Source organism: Sander lucioperca, chromosome 2, assembly GCF_008315115.2.
Source record: "Sander lucioperca isolate FBNREF2018 chromosome 2, SLUC_FBN_1.2, whole genome shotgun sequence".
Lineage (NCBI taxonomy): Eukaryota > Metazoa > Chordata > Actinopteri > Perciformes > Percidae > Sander > Sander lucioperca.
In genome coordinates, this window is record NC_050174.1 from 22,207,607 (window position 1) to 22,231,715 (window position 24,109).

General features: G+C 43.7%; 1 protein-coding gene and 1 long non-coding RNA gene across 2 annotated transcripts; both read left to right on the forward strand.

Moving 5' to 3' along the window:
* The first annotated feature begins 6,250 nt into the window (after positions 1-6,250).
* On the forward strand, positions 6,251-8,022 carry LOC116045063. The gene is made up of 2 exons (XR_004103839.2): positions 6,251-6,470; positions 7,250-8,022. It is a non-coding gene; the product is annotated as an uncharacterized LOC116045063 (long non-coding RNA).
* Positions 8,023-8,930: 908 nt separating this feature from the next.
* Positions 8,931-22,317, forward strand: bcl2l12 (BCL2 like 12). Its single transcript, XM_031292571.1, has 8 exons — positions 8,931-9,007; positions 10,455-10,626; positions 14,020-14,224; positions 16,497-16,719; positions 17,017-17,121; positions 18,218-18,294; positions 19,271-19,534; positions 21,937-22,317. Exons 2-8 carry the CDS (start codon positions 10,457-10,459, stop codon positions 21,976-21,978), a joined length of 1,086 nt encoding a protein of 361 aa, XP_031148431.1. The 5' UTR covers positions 8,931-9,007; positions 10,455-10,456; the 3' UTR covers positions 21,979-22,317.
* The last annotated feature ends 1,792 nt before the right edge of the window (positions 22,318-24,109 follow it).

Consider the following 24,109-nt stretch of genomic DNA (forward strand, 5'->3'; position numbering starts at 1 on the left):
CTGCTGTACTGGAGTATGTATATATATATATAAATATAAATATGTGTATGACGTAGTATGAGTTATTATCCTTGGACTGCTTTACATAATTACTGTAATACATGTATTACAGTTTGTTATTGTTTACACACGTTTTCTGAAAGCATACCTCATACCCATTCACACACAGCATGAGCACACACACAGACAGACACACACACGCACACGCACGCACACACACACACACACACACACACACACACACACACACACACACACACACACACACACACACACACACACACACACACACAGAAGTTGAACACTGATGTCCTAAATGTCACAGACTTGAATAGAAACAGTATGACTGGAACCCTGGTATGAATGCCTCATCAAGACACTTATGTATTTTTCTCGGTCTCGCTCTTCTCTTCCTCCTCTTCCTCCTCCTCCTCCCTCTCTCTCCGGTTGGCCAAACAGACAAGCTGACCTGAGTGTGTGGCCCTTGTGTTGCTGAAGCTCTGATTGCTAATGGAACAACAGTGCACCGTGTGTTGGCCATGTGAGCAGTCTGAGTGGATAGGAGCAAACGTAAGCTTTAGCATTTGGAATGGCAGTGTGTTTGCATGTGAACACAAGAGATTTTTAATTGCAGGTTTCAATCGTCCAATGACTGTTAAACTTTGTCAAACTATCTGACTATTATACGAACATTAGGTCAGCTGTTCACATGACCAGAGGTGGAAAGAGTACAAACATATTGTACTTTAGTAAAAGTAGCCTACTATTATTTGGATGAACTTTTATTTACGTACTTTTTTAACAGTGGGGGTCTCTCCTGTGTGGTGCAAAAAGGACAATTTACATTCAACAGGTGGTAAATGTAATGGGACATCATACGGGTAGAGACAGGTCTGGCATTGGGAGGCGACAGCAGAACAAAGGAAATGAGCGGGACTTCTAGAGTAGACCATTGATGAGGAGTGAGTGAAGTCAGGTGAGAATGGATCCATGCCATGGGAGAAGGCCCAGGGCTGCTGAATAGTGTGGCTCTATTCTACAGTGTTCACCTGACTCTATAAACGTCCTGTCACTTTCAACTGCTTTTATATTTTAAGCAAACTTAACATATGCAAATATTTGCATGAACATTAAAAGATTACATTTTTTTTAAGATTATTTTTTGGGCTTTTCCACCTTTAATTGATAGGACAGCTAGGTGAGAGAGAGGAGAATTAATGAACATGCACCTGTTGAACGGTCGAAAAGACAATAACAGCCTAAGGGCGGTAGGCAATTAAGGTCTACTGACTCTGAAAAACACCAAAAGAAAGACGCCCATGTTCCCTGCTAATCTGCGTCAACGTGCCGCAGGCATGGTGCAAGGAGGCATGAGGACAGCAGATGTGGCCAGGGCAATACATTGCAATGTCCCTACTGTGAGACGCCAGACAGCGCTACAGAGAGACAGGAAGCACAGCTGATCGTCCTCGCTTGTGGCAGACCACGTGTAACAACACCTGCATAGGATCGGTACATCCAAATATCACACCTGCGGGACAGGTACAGGATGGCAACAACAACCGCAAGAACTGGCCAGTCTGGTGCAGTACATGAAGAGGAGATGTACTGCAGTACTTAATGAACTGGCCAGTCTGGTGCAGTACATGAAGAGGAGATATACTGCAGTACTTAATGAACTGGCCAGTCTGGTGCAGTACATGAAGAGGAGATGTACTGCAGTACTTAATGAACTGGCCAGTCTGGTGCAGTACATGAAGAGGAGATGTACTGCAGTACTTAATGAACTGGCCAGTCTGGTGCAGTACATGAAGAGGAGATGTACTGCAGTACTTAATGAACTGGCCAGTCTCACATTATTCCATTTCTGATAGTCACATGTCTGTGAAAATTGTTCAGTTTATGTCTTAGTTGTTAAATCTTTTTCTAGCTCTACCAACTGAGCTAACTGGCCACTTGTTAAATCTTTTAATGTTGTGGCCGGGTTGGCTCAGTGGGTAGTGCGGGCGCACATATACTTAGAGGTTTATGCCTCGACGCAGAGGGTCCAGGGTTTGAGTCCGACCTGTGATGGTTTTCCTGCATGTCTCACCCCCTCTCTCCCCTTTCATATCTCAGCTTTCCTATCCAACAAATAAATAATAAAAAAAAAAACATCGGCCACAACATTAAAAGATTTAACAAGTGGCCAGTTAGCTTGGTTGGTAGAGCGGGCGCACATATGCAGAGGTTTATTCCTTGACGCAGAGGGTCCAGGGTTCGAGTCCAATCTATGATGGTTTTCCTGCATGTCTCCCCCCCCCCCCCTCCCCTTTCATATCTCAGCTTTCCTATCTAATAAAGGCAGAAATGCCCAAAAAAAAAAAAAAAAAAGATTTAACAACTAAGACATAAACTGAACAATTTTCACAGACATGTGACTAACAGAAATGGAATAATGTGAGACTGACCAGTTCATTAAGTACTGCAGTACATCTCCTCTTCATGTACTGCACCAGACTGGCCAATTCATTAAGTACTGCAGTACATCTCCTCTTCATGTACTGCACCAGACTGGCCAGTTCTTGCCATCCTGTACCTGTCCTGCATGTGTGATATTTGGATGTACCGATCCTATGCAGGTGTTGTTACACGTGGTCTGCCACTGCGAGGACGATCAGCTGTGCTTCCTGTCTCTCTGTAGCGCTGTCTGGCATCTCACAGTAGGGACATTGCAATGTATTGCCCTGGCCACATCTGCTGTCCTCATGCCTCCTTGCACTATGCCTACAGCACGTCGACGCAGATTAGCAGGGACCCTGGGCGTCTTTCTTTTGGTGTTTTTCAGAGTCAGTAGAAAGGTCTCTTTACTTTCCTAATTTTCTTTTAACTGTGACCTTAATTGTCTACCGCCCTTAGGCTGTTATTGTCTTTTCGACCGTTCAACAGGTGCATGTTCATTAATTGTTTATGGTTCATTGAGCAAGCATGGAAAACATTGTTTAAACCCTTTACAATGAAGATCTCTAAAGTTATTTAGATTTTTACAAAAGTATCTTTAAAATACAGTGTCCTGAAAAAGGGACGTTTCTTTTTTTGCTGAGTTTATAAGAAGACCATCAAATCTGTGTTGTGCATTATGATTCCCTATTGAGTGATAGTTACTTTACATGATAAGTTGTACAGGGGCTTAACAGTTAGATCGTACGATTGAAATCTTCATTCTCCACTTACTGTAAATGTATGACACTATGACATACAGTGTGTCGGTAAAGGCTTCTGTGGTAAAGCCTAAGATAGCATGATTCTATTGGTTGGGCTGTTATGTACATTTTCAAGCTGTCATGTGTGTTATCTGAAGTCCATTTCCAAAAAGTTGAGCGTGACATTTTGTATGTTTGGAAAAGTGGCAGTCTCCACAGTAGGCACTGGAAATATGATTGAGCTTTGGCTTCATAACAATAATTTGTGTAAGTACATCAGGGCCAATCAGTAAAAGATAAACTGCAGAGCATGAGCCTGACTTTCAGGCTGCTGCTGAGAAACTAGGGTGTCCTAAACCAACTGTGTTTCCCTTATAAGTCTTGTTTATTTCTGAGTGTGAACGGCAGCATTTCCTGCCTATGTGACTGTAGATTTCCTGTCAGCAGAATGCTACACCCAGTGCAAATAAAGCTCCGACTAACAGATGCACAGAATGAGAAGAAATAGCAGTCACTACACATTTCAGCTGCTGTACAGAGAGAGGAACATCATTCATAGCTGAGGGATGGGATTGGCAGTTGTTTCTATACACTCTACACAAGTAAAGACTCCACTGGTGCATTGATTGCCTTGGCTCATCAGTGTTCTAGTTCAAATACATTTCAAAATTGATTGTTTTGTCAGCAAAATAGTATAACAACAAACACCCAGAAAAAAATGAAAATGAATCACGATAAGCATAATAAGGGAACAGATAAACAGCCTGTTGAGCCTGCAGTTATCCGGACCAGACCATATAAGGTCTGACATATTCAGGCTGGTGGGTTGCTATGGTAAACACAGTTAATAAAGTCTGGAGTTAATGATGTGGTGCGAGTGGTAAAGGATGCTATGGCAGATAATAAGTAAACAAGTATCCCCCATAGAGAGCCCGCCCAGCCGCTATCAGCAGCAATTCTCTTTATCTGACTCTTTGAACATATCAGACCATCAGCACACCCGGCCCACCCTGACGCCGTCCTCATATCACAACACATAGTCAACATAGAACAATGTATCGGGGATAAGCTTCTCTCTCTCGCTCTCTCTTTCCATGTTTTATCAAAAAGAGAACACAACTTTTTTTTTTTTTTTAAATCAGCAAAAGAACGTGAATTTCTGTTATATTAGGACTTGGTTCAAGGAGATAAGCAGTAGGTTGTGCTAATGCTGCGTTCCAGGCAACCCGTAACTCGTGTTTTCACAACCTTCTACCTGTGAAAGTGCCCTGGAACGGCAGTCAAACCCGTAACTTACTCCCCGTGAACTCGTACCAGATCGTTGTATTCCCAGTTACAGTTTTTGACGTCACATAAACAACCATGTTGACCCCTGTTGATGCTGTACAGACGCCGGTGATTAACAGTGAGAAATAGAAATAATTATACATAAATAGGCAACGTAAAGTAATTCTGCACATTGTAATCAAAACAATACACATACGATTGTGTACTACTACAGGTTATGTTTATTAAATGAAGCCCAAAATATGTCGCCGACTAGAAATCTCTAGTATCAGCTAGCGCTAGCTAACGTCAACGTTAGGTAGCCGCTAGCTAATGCTAGCTAGAAGGGTTTGTCGTGACTTTGCATGGAACGCTACCAAGTCGTGAGTCGTGACTTGAAGTCGTAACTTACGGGCTAAAAAATTGTGTCTGGAACGCAGCATAATTCTCTAGTTAGGTGCCATCTTCATCATTATAACGAGATAATGTAAGGAAAAGAGTGCCAGGCTAACCCCAAGTGGTGGGGGAAATGTTGCTGTGAACATACAGTCTGCCTATCGCTTAACACATATCTGATGTTTGCATATTTCAATATTCTTGATCATATGGATCATCATATTTCCACGTAAGTTTCAGATTCAGAAAATGTGTTACTACATCTGTCAGTCGCTTATGCTTAACAGTAATATCAGCCTGCGCGAGACAGCTAGCATGTACACACACTGGGCAGCCCCCCCCTACTCAACATATTGTATGTTCCATGGCTAGTGCTGTTTTTTTTTTTTAGATTATTTTTTGGGGCTTTTCCCTTTATTATAGTGACAGTGGATAGACATGAAAGGTGGGAGAGAGATGGGGGATGACACGCAGCAAAGGGCCTCGACTAGTGCTGTTTTAAGACGGACTTGAAAATGTGAACCTATCCTTTAATGTCCAGTTGGCAGCGAGTTTGCATGCTGTGTCACCATGTGTGTCTGATATGTGATCAATCAATCAATGCATTTTATTTGTCACATGGAATCCTACGAGGTACAATTCCAGTGAAATGTTTTCCCATTCAGCTCCTTCAACTTGTGCATGATTCATCATACAGCAGGATGTGGCCGTCAGATTCAGCACACAGAAACAGAGTCAGCTGGTAGGACAGCACCAGCACTCCAGGATCCAGCCAAGTCTCTGGGACAGAACACCACAGCTCGGGATGTCCCGCTGGAAACCCACGCAGGCCAGGTGGCCGCCCAGATCACCGTCCCATGCCTCACACCGGCCAGCAGGATCCCCAGCAGAGAAGTGGCAGTCATAAGTGTTCAACTTCCTCCACGCTCGCCTCGGAGCCCCTCTGATGGAGAGATGGAGATGGACGCAGACATGGTGTTGCTGTCCCAGTAGTCGGGATCAGTAGCCATAGGCTTCTGTGTCAAAGTGAAAACTTTGAGCGGCTAACCTGTAAGATTATAACCAGAGCACAGAGTGCCAAAGCTGAAAGTTTTAGAACAATCCTCATTGGTAACACATAAACCTACAGAGCATACTGACTGAAAAACAACATGACGGATCACTAAGATCTGACAATATTCATATCGTACAATGAGATGTGGCTTAAGTAAAGGGAGTTTTATTTCAGAAATCAACAAACACAATAGATACTGGCCTTTGTCTGACCTCTATAGAGCTGTACTTGGAGCCATTAAAGGTCTGCTTCTCTTTACCTCTCCCTCTCATTAACCCCCCTCCCCCCTGCTCTGCGGCTTCTGGCTGTTTGTTGTTAGTTTCCTGTCACAGAGGAAGTGCCTCACCCTGCCGCCTGGCTCCCTATTGGCCCCAGATTACAGAGATTTTTTTGGGGGTGGGTGGGTGAGAGAGTGAGGAGGGGACGGCGCAGCACAGGAGGATAGATAGAGGGGACGGCGAGACGAGGGCACAGGATGGGACTGAGGACAGAAGACTAGAAATGGATCCCAGCTGCAGGCAGCAGACCAGACGCTCGCTGCCGGGGGAGGAAACGGCTTCGCGTTGGAGGAGGTAAAGCATGACGGACAACTGAACAGACTTTACACTCTGGGAACCACACGTCTTTCATCTTTTCTTGATTCAATCAAGAAAGCATTTAATCTGGTTTAAAGTGCGTTGTTCACACAGGAATCAATGAGGGTTAACTAGTTATGAGTTCAAAAAGTTTTGAAAAGTAATGTTAAGAATCTTCTAGCATTTAGTCCACTTTCTTTTGAGTGTAGTGCATGTGTGCATTTGTCTCTTTCTGCTTTATTGAAATGAGTGATTCCATTTCTTCTCTAGTTTAAACTAAGTAGGAGATTTCAGTAACAAACTCAATGACTCGGTAAGCGGTATGGTATACTCTGTCTTTTATACTTCAGGCTATCAGACAGCGCAACAAGCACTTTAAACGTACATTTTTATAATTTCTGTACTGTATTTATGGTCTATTTGTATTGTATTTACGCTCTATCTTCTTTATGGGCATTAAGGCAGGTATGAGCACTGCAATTTCCATTTCTATGGATGAAATAAACTTGACTTGACTTGACTCGGTCATGCCTCCCTGGGTCTGGTCACTCCCAATCCTTGTACCAGTGTCGTGATTGCTCGGTGGCGCTGGACAGGTTTGGGGGGGGCTGTGCTGAGGACTGCTGCTGCTCACTCCGCTCTCACTCTCATCTCATTGATTCTTGGAGTTTGGTCTTTGTGGTAACTTGTGCACATTTCTAAAGAAACTTTAGAAACACATTTTTTATTTTTTGTTCTGCTCTTTGAATTTCCATATACCTACCATAGAAATGAAGATGAATCCACAGGATGGCGTGTTGCTCATGGAGGAGGTCTCTCTCCCGCTCTCTCTTCCTATCGCCATGATGGTGTGATGTGCTTCCCCAGCTCTGCGAGGCTGTAGCTGAGCACATTCGGATTCCAGTGTTTCTTAGGAACTGATTGGTGCGTGGTAGTAGTCACATGACGTTTCCTAACTGAGCTCCACCAACTTCAAACCAATGAATTCCTCCAGCGCAATGTCCAAAACTGTTGTACCTTTGGCAAAAAGAATGTGTTGATGTAAGAGCCCGTCGTTAAGGACGACAAACGGCTTCTCGCTGAGTGATTTCACTGTTGTTCTCATTGGCACCAAATCCCATGAAGAGATCCAAACCAACAATGTAATGATCCTACCGACCTATTCACAGGTATTGTCTCTGTATATGCATCTTTTATATATATATTTTTTTAGAATACATTTAATGTTAACTCAGTAGGGAAGGTATATCGTATGTATTGTCCAAAACATATACATGATGTTGGCTGCCAAAGCTCAGCATCAGGATGTTAACCCTCAGTCCTGAGTCCACGCTCCATACAGAGTCAGGACGCCACTGCAGACACTCCACTCTCTGTGTCCCTGTCCTGTCCCCATTCACACGCTGCCATGGGACACCAACACGTGCACTTTGGTTTGTACTGCACTTCATTGGCTTTGAATATTTGGTATTTTATTGTGTGTTGATGGTGACCTAATGCCTGGCTGCAACTCTTTATGATGATAATAAAGTTCAAGTCTCCCACCCATTTGTCTGCTGACCTCTGTGTGTTTGTGCTGCTGTAGCCGGCCTGGCCTATGCAAAAAGGCAGGAATTTGCATTTTCTGTATTTTCTGTATATATATATATATATATATATATATATATATATTTTGACAGTATATATATCTATGAGATCCACAAACATCTTCTCCTATCAAATAGATAACTATTGATACAATCAATAGTCCATCCAGTGTTACACTGATGGCAGAGAGCAGGATTACATCCCATTTATTTATTTTTACATTTTTAGCAATATTGACTGTTTAAAAAAGATCTCTTCAGAGAAAAATCAAATGCTAGTAAGGAATCTCAGATAGGTTGGCCCAGGGCCAATCAGAAGAGCCTGCCTGTGAGGCAACGACTAGTCCTCCAAACCACGTGACCTACGCAAGGTAACATAACTCGACAGATAGAAACCATAGACATAATAGAGAGTAATATAATAATACTATTAATAATAATAATAATAATAATAACAATAATAATAATAATAATAATAATAATCTGTATTTATGTCTATGATAGAAACTACAGCCATGGGTAAATCCCAGAGCAGCACTGCTGCTGCCATATTCATAAAAGCTCAGAAAGGTTGTGTTTTTCAAACTCAGGTTTAATGTAGCTGCCTTCATATGAAAACAAATGTTCAAATGGTTTTGAAGAGAGCATCCTGTTTGTTTGTTGTTGTTGTTGTTTTGGGGGGGGGGTAAAAAAAATCTAAAAAAGAGAAAGAAAAACAGAAATTGAAACGCCTTGCGTTCAGGCTATATGCTAAACCATTTCCTCTCTTAACACTAATAACAGAAGTGTTCCTTGTCAGAGATTGAAATCCTTCTGAATATGATGAATGGTAAACTTGTGGCTGAACCAGCCCCGCCGCCCGTGGCTCCTCCCCGGGCTGCCAGCGGTCGCAGTGCGGGGCAGCTGCGAGCACACACGGGACAATCTCACCGGAACACACAAACACAGGTACGAAGACAAGTTTACTCCCATCTCTCTTTCATTTCCATTTCATTAAAGTTACTGAAATGTTTTGGGAACTCGATATGAACTCACTCCGTGAAGGTTGGAAAGTTTAGTCCCTCCGGAGATTGATTATAGCTTTGGTTTCCACTTTCAGTCCGGTTCCCTCTCTGTATGGGAGAACCGGGTCCCCTCTGTAGTTTCAGCCGGACGGGCTTTAAAAACCGAGCCAGTCATGTCAGCATACAGGCGGAGGGGAGTCTACCTCTGTCCTGTCCCGGTCCGAGCCGGGCGGGTTCACGTTCCCGTCCCGCCTCATTACCTCCGCCTTCCCAGACAGGTCTGACACAGCAAAAAGTATAGCCTATGCTAATGGCTAGCCGAAATGGTTGAAATAGTTAGCTAAAAGCAATGTTTCAATGGTACAAACTTCCCAAGCACTTCACAAGCACTGAGGTTCTACCACTCTGAGTGCTTTTATCCATTCCGAATGAGAACGTGACCAAGCTGTCCTTAACACCAGCACTTTATTTGTATGAAAAAAGTATTGTAACAATATCCATTTTTAATGTCATTAATAGTTAATATCATGTAGCTAATGTTGTCTTTATAACCCGCGTATGTCTCAATACAAGACGACTGTCTGAATGAACCAAGGGTTACTATAGCTCCAGAATAACAAATCACGTGTTCAATCATCACCGTATAAAGGTCCTCTCATGTGCATTTATATTGGAGACAATTAGTATTTTTTTTTTTTTTTACATTTTTGCCTGAGATTAATGTGCAAGAAGATTCAGTGCTGTGGTCTATAGGCAAGCAATTACAATCAGACACGCAATGTTTGTCTCTTGTGTGACTGATTGTAATATATATATATATATATATAATTAATACATATATTAATGTCATAAATTGTACATAATATATAACTAACATATAAGACCACTTTCATTTCCCATAATGAAAACCATGTCCTAGACTGTGACATTGACCACACATCACTTCCTGTTGGTACTGTGTGTGGATTCGCTTCACTTTGTGTGAAATGTAACACAGCTGGCTGCTGGGTCTGTCTACACATACTAGGAAATGGGTTAAGAGCAGGGTTCAAAATTCCACCTGCCAAATGGCTTGTGAATGTTCAAATTTTACCAGCCACTCAATACATTACCATTGCTGTTGTCTTTTTGGCTGGTGAGTGAAGCAAATCTACCAGCCACTTGCATATTTTACCAGCATTTGGCTGGTTGATGCTGCTGATTTTGAACCCTGGTTAGTAGTGAAGACGAGCACACAAAATGTGACTTGTTCTGTTCTTGATCTCTACATTGCAGCAAACTAATGACGGTGCACCAGGGCCGTCATACTGTATGCATGGATGTATTTTGAGGATGGTTCTCAGGTAAATAACAGAATAACAGAATGCCTTTCTGTTTCCCTGTCTTGTTAGTGATGTCCGAGCCGGCAGGCCGCTCTTCCTCCGTCTCTTCCATCTCTCTCCTGGAGATCAAGGCGGAGACTCATCTCGTCCTCCAAGCTTTCCTCCATCGGGCCCTTTCCACCCCCCTGAAAGAGAGACCTGGCAGAGTGGGAGGGGCCTACGTAGATCACAACCAGTACAGGTGATGTCACTCTCCCAGTCTGCTCTTCCATTCAATTCAACTTTAAATATAGTGTCAAATCCTAACAGGAGTTGTCTCAGGACACTTTACCAAGGGGGTAAGCCTCTCCCGGCTACGCGTAGCTCCTATGGCGCCATTTTGATGCTACCAAAACGCTCACCCGCCGTTAGCATTCCATTGACTGCCATTCATTTTGACGTCACTTTGACAGCGAATAACTTTACATCTGAAGCATTTAAAGACTTTATTTGTCCATTGTTTATTTCTAAAGAAACACGACAATGTATAAAAGGCTCCATTACCTTGTACCTCACGTTATGGCTCCGTAGCAGACGCTTTTGTAAAAATAGGCTAACGATTGTGTCATAACTACACGACTTACTGTCGCATAATTACCGTACAGTACAGGAGAAGCTCGCAGGCAGTTTCGACTTACATTAGCTGTTTAAGTTTAATTACTAATGTTAACTAGCATTTTAGTTAGCAATAATTAGCCTGTGCCTATGTTATTTTCTTACATATACCTACGCTCTCCGTCTCTGCAAGATTGGGAATGATTGAGATTTCTCTTGGCACAGCTACCAGAAGACTTACAACTTTCAGACAGGTTACTCACGGCACATTTACGTCGTCTCTCTCAGTTGGAGGCTGCTCAGTAACGCTCAGCGCTCACCGGAAAAGTGCTTCTAACAGACTTCACTGGTCTCCATCCGGAGCAACGGGATCTGTTGGTCCATTTTATATACTGTCTATGCACTTTACAGATAGGTAAGAGTAGGTCTAGAGCACACCACCGTTTACAGAGACTCAACAATCCCCCCCCCCAAAGAGCAAGCATTCGGTGCAACAGTGGAGAGGAAAACTTTCTTTTTACAGACAGAAAAGTCAGACAGGACCTGGCAGCAAACTTTGTGCATCATAGAAGCAATTGTCAGTAGAGAGACGGACAGAGATGGCGGTAGCGCCCGTGGGTGTGTTTAAGAGAGGGAGAGAGCAAGTGGAAGAGAAGGTGGTGTAAGTTATTTATCATTTTGGCCACTGGGAATGCTTCTTTGTCTCTTTCTGAGCGTGCTGCGGGTCGACTCGTGCACATAGACGTGGGTACAGCTCTGTTAAGGCTCTCTGACTACCTCGCTCCTAGCTTAGAGAAAGAGGGCACATAGCAATGAATACATACATAAACACTCAAAAAGATCAATAAATGACATCAACTACTGAGAAATAACAAGTTGGTCTCTTTTTACAGAGCACAACACATCACCATAGGCCCAAATCACACCGAACTGATCTACGCTCTTCATTTCTTTGTAATAATTAAAATCAGTTCTTATTCTGGCTTTCACCATCCGAGTAAACAGTAATTTCACATCACTGTCTAACTGAGTCACCCACCTTCTTCCTCCTGCTCACTTACACAGCCATCTTCGTTTGGCCCCCCTGCATGAGTGACATTTGTGTTTTGCAAACATTTTGTAACTAAAACCAAGAATGAACATTTGCAAAAACCTTACTGAAAAATCTCCCAACATGAACAATGGTTCTTTATCACTGTTATAATAATTTACATTATCAAATGTAAGACAGAGACCACTGAAGATATATTAAAGTTCATTTTACTCGAGAACCCAACAAGAAGGCCTTCTCCGCACTACGGAATAGTACAGACAATGACCTAACGAAAAGCTCTCTACAGCAGCTTTTGTAATACAACGTAGAATGTGATAATCATGATACAAGTGTTGGTGTCGTCAGTTGTTTATCTTGTCAGAGTCGATGACGTCTCCCCTATCTGGTCTGAGAGGGCATGAACACACCGTGCTCAGACAAGCACACGCAATGACTCCATGTTGTCTTGTTTAGAGTTCAAGTAGTGTTATGGTTTCTTAACAATATCCACAGCAGTTTAATTTAACAGAGAGAGAGAATATAATAGTATTCTATGCAAACAGTTTAATAAATAACAAGAGGGAAAGTATGTAAATCAAAATTTCCCTAACAATCATTTACACTTGGACAGACAGAAAAACAAAAAAACTGCTACTGTCCCATGTAAAACTCTCCACTGTAATTCAGCTACCGTCTTCGTTAATGGTGGTTTATCTAATCCCCTCCAAGCAGGTCTGACATCATCTCCCAAACGCAGGTGGCCTCGCCAAGGTGTGTTAAACCCCCTTTTTAGACCCCTAACCATCATTTTTAGGGCATTACCTTTTGCCTCTTTCAGGTTTAAATAAGTGCAGTTTTTACACCTAGAGAAGAACCAACATAGTTATTAGTGATAGACCGACAAAGGACATTTTGGCTCAATGGTGTTTTAACCCCCCAACGGCTCCTTCCAGGCAGCGCTGCGACCACTGCCTTCAAGGCACCTAACCCTAACCTTAACCAGTATCGGCTCCAAATATCGGCTCAAGAAAATCGGCAGCCCGTATCGGTCATCGGCTAAGGCTGATGAAAAAAATCCCTAATAGTTATCAAAACTGGGACGCATACCTTAATAAAAAATAATCATCTGTTTAAGACATAATCAAACCAACACTGGATTCATCCAACAGAAGGCACCCGTGTCCCTCACAGATCTCACTCCCAGACCAGCTGCTAGAGCAGTTGCATTGCACCCTTGCTTTGCAGAACACCTCCGTGATGGCTGAACCTGAACCCAGCAGGGACTCCGTACACCACTGGCTCCTGCAGCAGCCAGTATCAGGAGTCGCTCTGCACTCTAATTTCTTTTACCAACATTTCCCACACTTGTGAAAACTCCACGGTAGAAAAGAGGCAAAGTCTGGAACTTCAGAGTCTTTAAATCCATGAGGAACAGTGAGTCATGTAGTCCAAACCCCCTAGACTGTTGCAGAACCAAGTGAGCCAGTGGTCTCCACACCAAGTCTTTAGGGCCAAACAGCAGTCTCTGAATGAACTGCAGCTGGAAAGCAGCGCCAAGTGAACAAGTCCTTGTCCTCCTTCTTTAGAAAGAGACTGAGGAATCCAATGCAGTTTATCCTAAAAGGTTTGGGGTTAGGGTTAGGGTTACAGTAAGAGGGAAACAGGGTTAGGGTAGGAGGGAAAGAGGGTTAGCGTAGGAGAGAAAGAGGGTTAGGGTAGGAGAGAAAGAGGGTTAGGGTAGGAGGGGAAGAGGGTTAGGGTAGGAGGAGGGAAAGAGAGATAGGGTAGGAGACAAAGAGGGTTAGGGTAGGAGGGGAAGAGGGTTAGGGTAGAGAGAAAGAGGGCAGCCCTGTGTGCTTCCTCTGTGTAGGAGGAAAGTCAAAGAAACATTGCTGGTGTGAACAGTAGGCAAAAAAAAACAAATGTTCAGCCATGCAATGATGTGATTTGATGCAACCAAAAGCTTTCTCAGCGTTGTTCACTAAACTTGAATCCTTTCCATGCTAGCTCCAAGAAACAAACCAAAGCAAAAGATGGCTGGGATCCTCCAGCTAAAGCTGTCAGCTCAGCAGTGGAGAGGAAGACTGGATTCAAGGACTTCATAAAGCAGCTGCCTCGTCATAACAGCGCACGCCGTTCTGCCAAAGACCCTAAAGGCTCATTGGACAAGGACAGTAAGGCAAGGGTATCCCAACTCAGGGACCAGACAGAAGTAAGGAAGTGTTCTTTTTTTTGAGGCACTCTGTCTCGATAAAAACAAGTCCCATGTTGCTCGTTGATTTAAGATGAGCAGCAGTCGCTCTGGTGGTGGGGCTTATCGGTAGGCTGTTCCACAGACCCCGAGTACTTGGTTTATGGGGTACTAACGGTTGTGGTACAACCCAAAAGTGCATAAATCTCTACTTCATACAAAACAACTGTGGCCGAAGTGCCACAGCGCTCACCGTCTTTCTCTTGGTGAGCTCATTGTTAGGCGAGGGCATCACGGATCCTGTTCTCCAGGAACAGCTTCAGGACCGCGGCTCTCCTCGTAGATCAGAGCAGAGATGTGCTTCGGTTAGAGCCCTGCACGGGCTTTTAAATGTTGGCCCTAGCCCGGCCATGGCCCGAGATGTTAGGCCCGAGCCCGACCCTTGACCTACAGCTTATCAGAATTTTCGTCCCGAGCCCGACAGTCGCCCAGGCCATAGTTCAGTTTTGTTTATAATGGCAAAGTGCTTATATCTCATTTCGTTTCTTCATTAAGTTAATTTAGAGTTTGTTAAAGTAATATTTTTTAAAGCAACACTAGAGAACTTTTCCCACTTTGGTCCCCCTAGAGGTTGTCTCATTGGAACTACAGCTCGCGCTACCCGATTGTAATGTAATAGACAATTCCGCTTCCAAACTGTAGGGGGACCGAAGCAGGAAAAGTTCTCTAGTGTTGCTTTAATGTGACGACAGCGGCAGACAGTGAGTAGTTTGTTTCTTTGTTTGATCAATTCAGCATCTTAAATCGCTTAGATTTAAACGCTTACAGTAAGATCCATAAATATAAAACACTTTAGGCATATCAAAATGTTAGTTTAAACATTTATTAGCAGTAAAGTCCCGAAGTTTGTCTTTGTGTCAGTGTGATAAGTTATAAAACCTCTTTCTATCTTTGTTTTTGAAATCACCAACCTCATAGTTTATTTAAATTACATACCATTTAGTGTATTTAGTTTATTTAATTAAAACATAAAGGAGGAGCCTAATGCAGGCCCGATACCCGGCCCATGTGTGGACTTTGATGTGAAAATTGGTTCCCGAAGCCCGGCCCGAGGGGGCATATATAAGTCGGGCCCCGTCGGGCTTTGGCTTCAGTCCGCCGCGTCGAGCCAGACGGCGGGTTGGGGTGTTATCATCACCAAGCACTTCACACTTACTGCTAGCCATCCAACGTTACTGCTGCATCACTTCCTAATTTCCCAAACTACAGACTAACCCCTATATATACGTACATACAGTATATATGCAGTATATTAAGGTAATTGCCATTTAAGCATTTAAGTTACCAGCAGCTAAGCGTACGGGCTAACACAGAAAACAGGCTAAGCAACAGTAAAGTTAGCGTTCTAGCCACAGCTATCCACAGACTCAGTGGGCATTACCACAGCTTGCGTCGGCCGTCCGACCGTCCGGCAAAAACGCAGGTCTTCACAATTATTTTGAATGGGGGTAGTGCGTTTAGGCTGCAGCGGGGGTTGCTGCAGGGGGGGACACGGCAAAAAAAAAAACCCGCAACGGGCCTCGGGTCTGTGGCGAAAAGTTGAGACTCAACTTTTGGAGAAACGCCACCCTGTGTCAGGCTGTGGTGGCCAGTTATGTCAGCGTGGATCAGACTTGTCGGTGTGTTTCGAGGCGGTGTGAGAGTCCCGTACAGGAAACAGGAAACATCACTGCCTCTGTCGCTGCCACAAGAGAGTTTTAAAACACCAAAACACACAAGCACTGAACTGCCCGGGAGTGTGTGGAACAGCTGCCTCAGTCCCTCCGTCTCTTTTCCTTCCCTCTTTCTCCGGGAAATGAAGCTGCCTTCAAGTGTGCTCGGAAACGTCGAGATCTGTAAACCATCTGACGTAAAACAGGAACTGTGAAATATAAGGTCTACTCATGCTATATTGGGGGGGGTTAAAGAACACAACAAGACGTCACACAAATGGTCTCTTTCATTGACCCCCCCCACACCACACTGCTCACATTATTTTGGTACTTTGCTCTGTAGCACATTTTAACCTTTACCTAGAGTGACTCCCATTTCTCTCTAGCAGTATTGTATTCATACCTCGTGACCTGATATGTCGAATATATACTTAGTATACATTTCTCATGCCCTGTCAGTATAATGTTAAAAGGGATTGTCTTTCCACATAACATAACAAAACATGTCACTGTAATATAATGTTCATAACACAGCCAGAATCCCCCCACAGCCTAATATTGAGCAGAACCTGTTCCCGCAGGATGATGTCATATCCCCCTCCTCTACGTCAGAAGACGATGACAGTGAGAAGAAGCAGCAGAAGAAGCTGAGCCAAAGGAAGATCAGAAGAAAGATCTCCAGTTTTTTCAAGTTGAAGTTGGAGAGAGAGAAGGACAAAGAGGAGCCTGAATCTCACCCTCCGAGGCCTAACACACTGCCCATCTCTAGAGGAGCAGAGCCTGGCCCGGCCCTTCCCTCTCCCAGTAAGCTCCTCCATTACGCTAGAAAATGCTACTGAACACACACCAGCTTAGCTTCAACTGCTATTCATGTATTTGCAGCTCAGCCTAAAGTTCAAATGTAAATGTGGAATCTTCGCTTTGAGTCTGCCCAGCAGTCTGTCTATCTGCAAGGCCATAATATGTTGAAGTGGACCGACAAACAAAGAACTCTTAGACATTCAACGTACACACAGCACGCTCACTGACGCGACTACACTAGAGAGTTGAAAGTAGAAGTTGAGTTTTGATCTGAGATGCTTGTGCTCGGTGTTGATGCAGACCACCCTCCTGAGTTCTATGATGAAGTAGCACAGAGGCTGGAAAAGATCGCCCAGAAGTCCACCAGTCTTAAGAGACCGAGCCCCATATCCCAGCTGTCACCAGGTAATCAAACACACACACACACACACACACACACACGATGTACTGACTCCAGACCAGTGTTCACAGCCGCCGCTTGCGTGATGAATGCAGTAAAATGATTGATTTTTCTCTTAAAGGTCCCATGGCATGAATATGTCACTTTATGAGTTTTTTTTTAACATTAATATGCGTTCCCCCAGCCTGCCTATGGTCCCCCAGTGGCTAGAAATGGCGATGAGTGTAAACCGAGCCCTGGGTATCCTGCTCTGCCTTTGAGAAAATGAAAGCTCAGATGGGCCGATCTGGAATCTTCTATTTATGATCTCATAAGGGGAAAGGTTGCCTCCCCTTTCTCTGCTTTGCCCGCCCAGAGAATCTGGTCCACCCATAAGAGAGAGACATCATGGCTTTCAAACGAGCAAAGTGGCAGTTGGTCAAGGCCACACACCCACCCTCCACCTTGCCCCCCCCCCTCTCTCCTCCTCAATAGCTACAGACACAGAAATGGTCTAAGGACTAAGGTCTATATAAAAGAGACTTCAGGTACAGTATTAGGGGACCACTAAGGCCTATATAAAAGAGACTTCAGATACAGTATTAGGGGACCACTAAGGTCTATATAAAAGAGACTTCAGATACAGTATTAAGGGACCACTAAGGTCTATATAAAAGAGACTTCAGATACAGTATTAGGGGACCACTAAGGTCTATTTAAAAGAGACTTCAGATAAAGTATTAGGGGACCACTGAGGTCTATATAAAAGCATGCAAAGAGCACCATGTCATGGGACCTTTAAAGATCTACTCAAGTAAGAGTAAAAAGAACGCTGCAGTGTTCCCACCCTGTTCATTCTGCAGCGGTGTGAGCAAAGAGCTGAAAACTCAAACGATCATTCATTCCCTCTGCTCTCGTGTTTCACCCAGCGCCGAAAAATACGACACGTCCGCTGCAGCACACCACAGGAACTCATTTTTTCTGATCATTCCAACACCACATGAATGCAGCACAAACACAGTGTTAACAAAAGTGAACAATACATTCTGAAACTAGCCTCAAGTATAGAGCCGTGAACTAAGAGCTTTAGGAACCAACTGTTGTTTGCTTCTTCTCTTTCAGCAGTGTGTGAGAAAGAAGCAGTGGTGCGGCAGCTTGCTCAGGTGCTGTCTTTGGAGGGAGATTCTATCAACACTAAGGTTGGAAGTGGCTCATCATCAGGGGTGGAATGTGCATTATCTGTTGGCAGCTCTTAGTGTTGAGAGAAGACTTTGAGTTTAGGGATTTGTGACCCTCAAATTCTGTGAAGGAACATCATTACACTGCAGTCAACTTAGAGCTGCTCTGTGATGCTTTATACAAACAGATGGCACATGTGAGTCCAACTAAGTTTAAAGGGGACCTATTAGCTTATGCTTCTCCTTATTTTCCGTCATATATATTTATTGTTACAATGTCAGATGTTAATGTTAAACGTGGCCAAAGCTTGAATTAATGCGGTAAACGTATGTAAAAGTAATCCCCCTGAGGTTTCAGACCGTGCACACCAGAACGGCTCCGTATGATGTCATAGCGAGCCAGTGTTTTCTATATATGGTCATCTGCTCCATGCACGCTACTGCAGTGCTACATGTAGCTACATGCTAACATCAGGGAAAGCTGTAGTCTTGGCTTCAGATCACATTCCTGCTGGAACACGTCCGCTTGTGTAGTTTTTGGTTCAGAAGGTTTTATTGGTGATGTTTCACAGTAGAAAGGTCTGTTATACTCCATTAAACAGTCATTCCCCGGCTGCAATGACAGACAGTACAGAGAGGCCGAGAGCACAGATGCAAAAGATCCGGAAACGCTGACCAATCAGAGCAGACTGGGCTTCTTCTTTTTTTTTTTTTTTTTTTTTTAAAGAGACAGGCGCTCCAACAGAGCTTCTCATACAGAGGGTGAATACAGGAGCAGCAGCCATGGGCAGGATGAGGAAAATCAAGTGTTTTTTTTAACATTAAAGCATGTAAACATGTTCTAGTAGGAACACAAATACAAATATGAACCTGAAAGCGAGGGGAATATATCCCCTTTAACAAGTAGTGTAAGCTTTCTTCACTTGCAGATCCATTTGCATGCACGTGTAAACTGGCGCTACCTTACACTATTGCTAATGCGTATATCTCTTTACAGATCGAGGCAGACCCCTTCCTGCGCTCCAGCCTGACGCGTCTCTCCTATGCATCATTCGCCCAGCTTCTAGACACTTTCAGCAGCAGTCAGGTGTCTGAGGCTCCAGCCCTGCCTCCCAGGGCCAGTCCAACGCTGAGCCGCATGGCGGTCACCATGGAGGTGTCACGGCGGATAGTGACAGCCACCGGAGCCCAGCGCATGCAAGGCTACGCAGAGTACTACATGGAGACCTTCGCCCCCTGGGTCAAGAGCTGTGGAGGATGGGTGAGAGATTTATCAAATGTTTTTTAACTCCAATTAAAGACATCTCTTATGTACAGTAGATCCCTGTATTCTAATAATGACCGAATGTTAAATCTGATGTGCATTAACCGCCATGTACAAAAACACAAACCATCACATGGTAAATCCATCTCTACGGCACTGATTGTGCTCTTATGAACTCCCTTTTTTAACAGAGATACCAGTTTCATTTACTAATCTAAGGGTCTCACAATGGTGTTGGGCGGCGCTAAGCTCCGGACGTAGCAACGGTGGCTCTGCTAAATAGTCTCAGGAAGGAACTTGTTCAAAAGAAAACGCCACATACAATATTAAATGAAATTAACTTTTGACTCAGAACAGTAACGTGAGCTATTTAAATTAGCTGATACATGGTAAAACCTTATTGGCTCTTACCGGTGTATCTCCTTGTGTACTTCGTCCACAGCAATCCCACCAATCGCTCCCAAAACGTCCCAGATAGAGAGGAAATGCCCTAAACATATTCTATGTAAACCTTTACAATAATTTCCTAAAAGAACCAAGCAGGTTGCACCATCCACATTTTCTTCTAAACTAGACATTTTCAGCGTGTAACTCGCTAGCTCGAAGGTTGTTGTTTCCCGAAGAGAACGGCAACACACAGAGAGAGGAAGGGGAGGGACATTCAGCTGTTGGGAGACAGTTATCCTGGAAATGTACTGTCGTTGATCCAGACTAGGGCCTCACAGATGTGCAGATAAAGACACTTGCACATGTGGACGTTAAAAGTATATTTTAAAGGTGCAATATGCAATACTGACAGCTAGCGTTTAAAATAGTTACTGCAGTCCAAATTCAAAATACTGGAGAGAGTCGTCGTCGTCGTCCCCGCCCCCTACTCCCCAGACTCGAAGTTCACGGAGGTTGCTAGGTTGAGACCGCAGCATCCACAACAATGTTGCTAGACTCTTGTCTCACATAGCTAGACATTACTCCACAGTACAGCGGAGTAGCTGTCCGCTGGTCCTCCGGTAACGTTAACAGGGTTAGCATGGCAGTGTTAGCCAGGACCAGTCAGCATCACTTTACTGGCTGTGTCTCAATTTGTTTTTGTCAGTAACCAACTCGGGTACTCTAGCTATATAATTCAGTGTGAGGACAGGAATGTTGAAATGACATAAAATGCCCGTCCCTAGTAGCCGTGATAAATTAGCTTGAAGCTAATGCTTACCTGTTCAGGAGGAAATTAGCCAAATCGGGTCCTTTTGGGCTCTAAGCTGTCTCCATCTTTCAAATACATCTCCAAAATTTACCCGGGTTTGTTACGTCTCTGGTCACGCAACTGTTTAAAAACATGGCAGGGTTTTTTAGGTTGAGTCGAATCTATCTCCGTTGATCCCGTTAGTTCCATGGTTGTACTAACTTTACATCTTTACAGGTATATCTGGCAACCCGGCCCGGATGTTAAAATAGACAGTTAATAGGCTCGTTGGAGATGAGCTGCCCCTCGCCTGACAGCAGGCGGCAGCAGTCGGGGGCGGTGACAAAAAGCCGCGGTGAAGTCGGACAGTTTACAGCACACAGAAACACTCACATCCTGTTAGGTCTGATTCCAATTTAATAACATGTTATCAGACCCATATATCAGCTTGTACACAGTCTCCAGTTGTTTTTATTATGACAGAGTAGCTGTCAAAATGCTCTACATGCGATCTGTTGCTGATGTTATTAACAACAGACTATAGATGATCTGTAATCTGAACAGATTTAGTCTCTGACTTCTAGACGTCACCATCAGCCACACAACACGTGTTCTGTACAGAATAAGCCTTTCAATCAGACAAAAAGCAGTTAAAATCCCTCTGATTCAAAAACAATAAAAAGTTGACATAAAACGTCATCAGGTTGAGTCGATTCTGAACCAATCAGCTGAGAGCCAGGCGTTTCCCAGCATGCCCTTGGTCGGTTGGTGGTGTAGAGCAACTGCGCTGCCTGCGTCTCAAACCTGCGGCTGCCTCGATCTCGCGAGGTTATCGTTGCCCACGTGTGCATGACGTCAGAGCAAATTGGTATCAAGTCGGACACAAATCTACCCAGCATGCATTGGGCGGCGAATGCCGGTGATTGTCTGTAATGTCTAACTGTAATGTCTGTAATTCTGCGCAGGCCTGGCTCATCTCCAGCGAGCCTCATACCAACAGGCCAAAACACAAACAGACATTCTGTCACGGAACGGGCATTTAGAAAGGAGAAAATACTGGCATTAGCATTGTTGTCAGAAAACATAGTATTCAACTTAGCATGTTTCCTTAATATCTGATGACACATTGTGGACATTTTTTGATTTAATACAGTACATATATTACATATTGCACCTTTCAACTTTTTTCCCTTTGTTAAACTTGTCACCCAACTGCCTGTAGGAGAATGTGGTACATTCGGAGGAGACTCTAGAGTACGACTGAGGTCCCAGAGCTTCCAGGTGTCTTTTTATTCCAACCAACCACGGTTCAACACCTAGCTCTGGATGATGACATCACGCTTTCCCACAGAGTCTCATCTGGACTGGGACCAGAATCTACAGGCCTCCGGGATTTATGATAAACTGACACCATACAGTTCTTCCACCAGGGGCTATTGTTTTCACATGGTCAGAAGAAGAAGGAGCTATTTAAGACAGTCATGCTCTCCCTAACATACAACCCTCCCACACATGTGAACCCTGTGTCAGGTTTCTTAGCACCATCTTTAGAAATGTGTAAAATCACATAACTCTTTCATTATGTGATAGTCCAATGCACTTCCAAAATTGTATTGTAAAAACGTATTTGATCTTTTTCTTTCCTTTTTTACCTCGAACAAATGCCAGTCTATATCAATCACACGAGCATCAACCGCGCCCCCCACAGGATAAACTATATATCATCTTTATATTATCCTCAGGTCAAATAAACCCAATTCTTTTTGTAAAATCATTCCAAAGTTATCCCTCTGACTCCTCCTATTCTCCCAGCACTCCTGAGACACTCTGGGTTTAAAACCGGAAGGAAACAAACATTCACGGGGATGTAGAAGGGTGATTTACGCCAACGTAAATATTTAAATGGTACAGATACAGTTAGCACAAAGTGAGGGGCAGCAGGGATGGGATGTACAGGAATCGCCATTTGGACTGATTCCACCCTGGGTGAATAAAGTGTCCTTTTGCTATTTAAAGTGCCCATATTATGAAAAAAAAATCACCTTTTTCTGGGATTTGGGGTGTTATTTTGTGTCTCTGGTGCTTCCACATGCATACAACTTGGAAAAAAAAACATCCATGCTGTTTTGAGTGAGATACGGGTTTGTGAATGTGTCCTGCCTTCAGTCTACGGGTGAGCTGGTCAAAATCAGCAGGGCTTTCTACGTCAGTAGCCGAGATGAGGTTGCTAACCATTAGCCACCTTGTTGCTAGCTCGTTCTCAATGGCAAAACACTGCGACAACACACACTAGTTCACCATAATCTACATAAGAACTACTTAAATGTCCCTGTCCTGCAGGTATTCCACGCAAAGTTGTAAGTGCACCCTCGTTTAGAAGAAGTCTCCCGGCTAATCCCGACCTTGTACTAACTGAAGTTGTAGAAACAAACAGCTAGCTGATGTAATCCTTACCTAGCTACTGCGCATGTGCGCCTCCCAACAAAGATGGGATAGGAAGTGGGAAGTGCGATCTCTCACTCTGTAGCTAAAACAGAGACCTGAACACAGGGTGAAAAGAGGAGCTGCAACAATGTGCAGTACAACAAAAATATGGTGTTTTCTGAAAATTAAAGCATGTAAACCTATTCTGGTACAACCTCAAAATACAATTATGAACCTGAAATGAGCATAATATGGGCACTTTTTAAATATTTTAGTTTTACGTTGACATCAGAGAAGAAAAAGAAAGCATCAACACGATGAATGATACCCTAATCTCAAAGGGTGACTGGGGGCTGGAAGGGGAATGAGGGGAGCAGATGTGAGGAACCAAAACAACAACGCTATGGCTGGGCTCAAATCAACTTATCAAAGACATGGCCAAACTCTGTGTTTAATGATTGGGGTGAACTGACATTGGTTTCTCTGACAGCTGACAGGCCAGATTCCTGTCTGAGTCAGATTCTGAGGTGTTCTATTGGTTAACCCTCCCATGAAAGATCATGTAGTACCCGACCCAAACCTCTGTTCTGGAAAACCACCCCCAACTCCTGAACATGGGTTGTTGTGAAGCCATTAATACAACACTATTAGGATGGACAGAACATACCGTACATGACGTGAGTGTCTACTGTGTATTTACAAGTTAACTTATTACGGAAGTGTTTATCGCTGTTAGCTATGAGCTCTGCACTGACGTACTATACACAGAGGATGATAATGTGTGTGTTTCATTAATATCTGGGATGGTTCCCCGGGCCTGAGGATTATACACGGCAGATCTCCAGTTTGTTAACAGTAGTCTGTTTGTTTGAAATGCATGACTCCGGGTTTTGTATATGCTTTTAATTTCACTTTTATGATATAGGCTGAAACATTGACTTTATCTCTGTATAGTCTAGTTTTTTTCAATG

Coding starts and splice junctions, on each gene's coding strand:
- bcl2l12 (XM_031292571.1), top strand. CDS start 10,457: ATGTCCGAGCCGGCAGGCCGCTCTTCCTCCGTCTCTTCCATCTCTCTC. Junction 10,627..14,019: donor GTAGATCACAACCAGTACAG/GTGATGTCACTC, acceptor TTTCCATGCTAG/CTCCAAGAAACAAACCAAAG. Junction 16,720..17,016: donor CCCGGCCCTTCCCTCTCCCA/GTAAGCTCCTCC, acceptor GTGTTGATGCAG/ACCACCCTCCTGAGTTCTAT.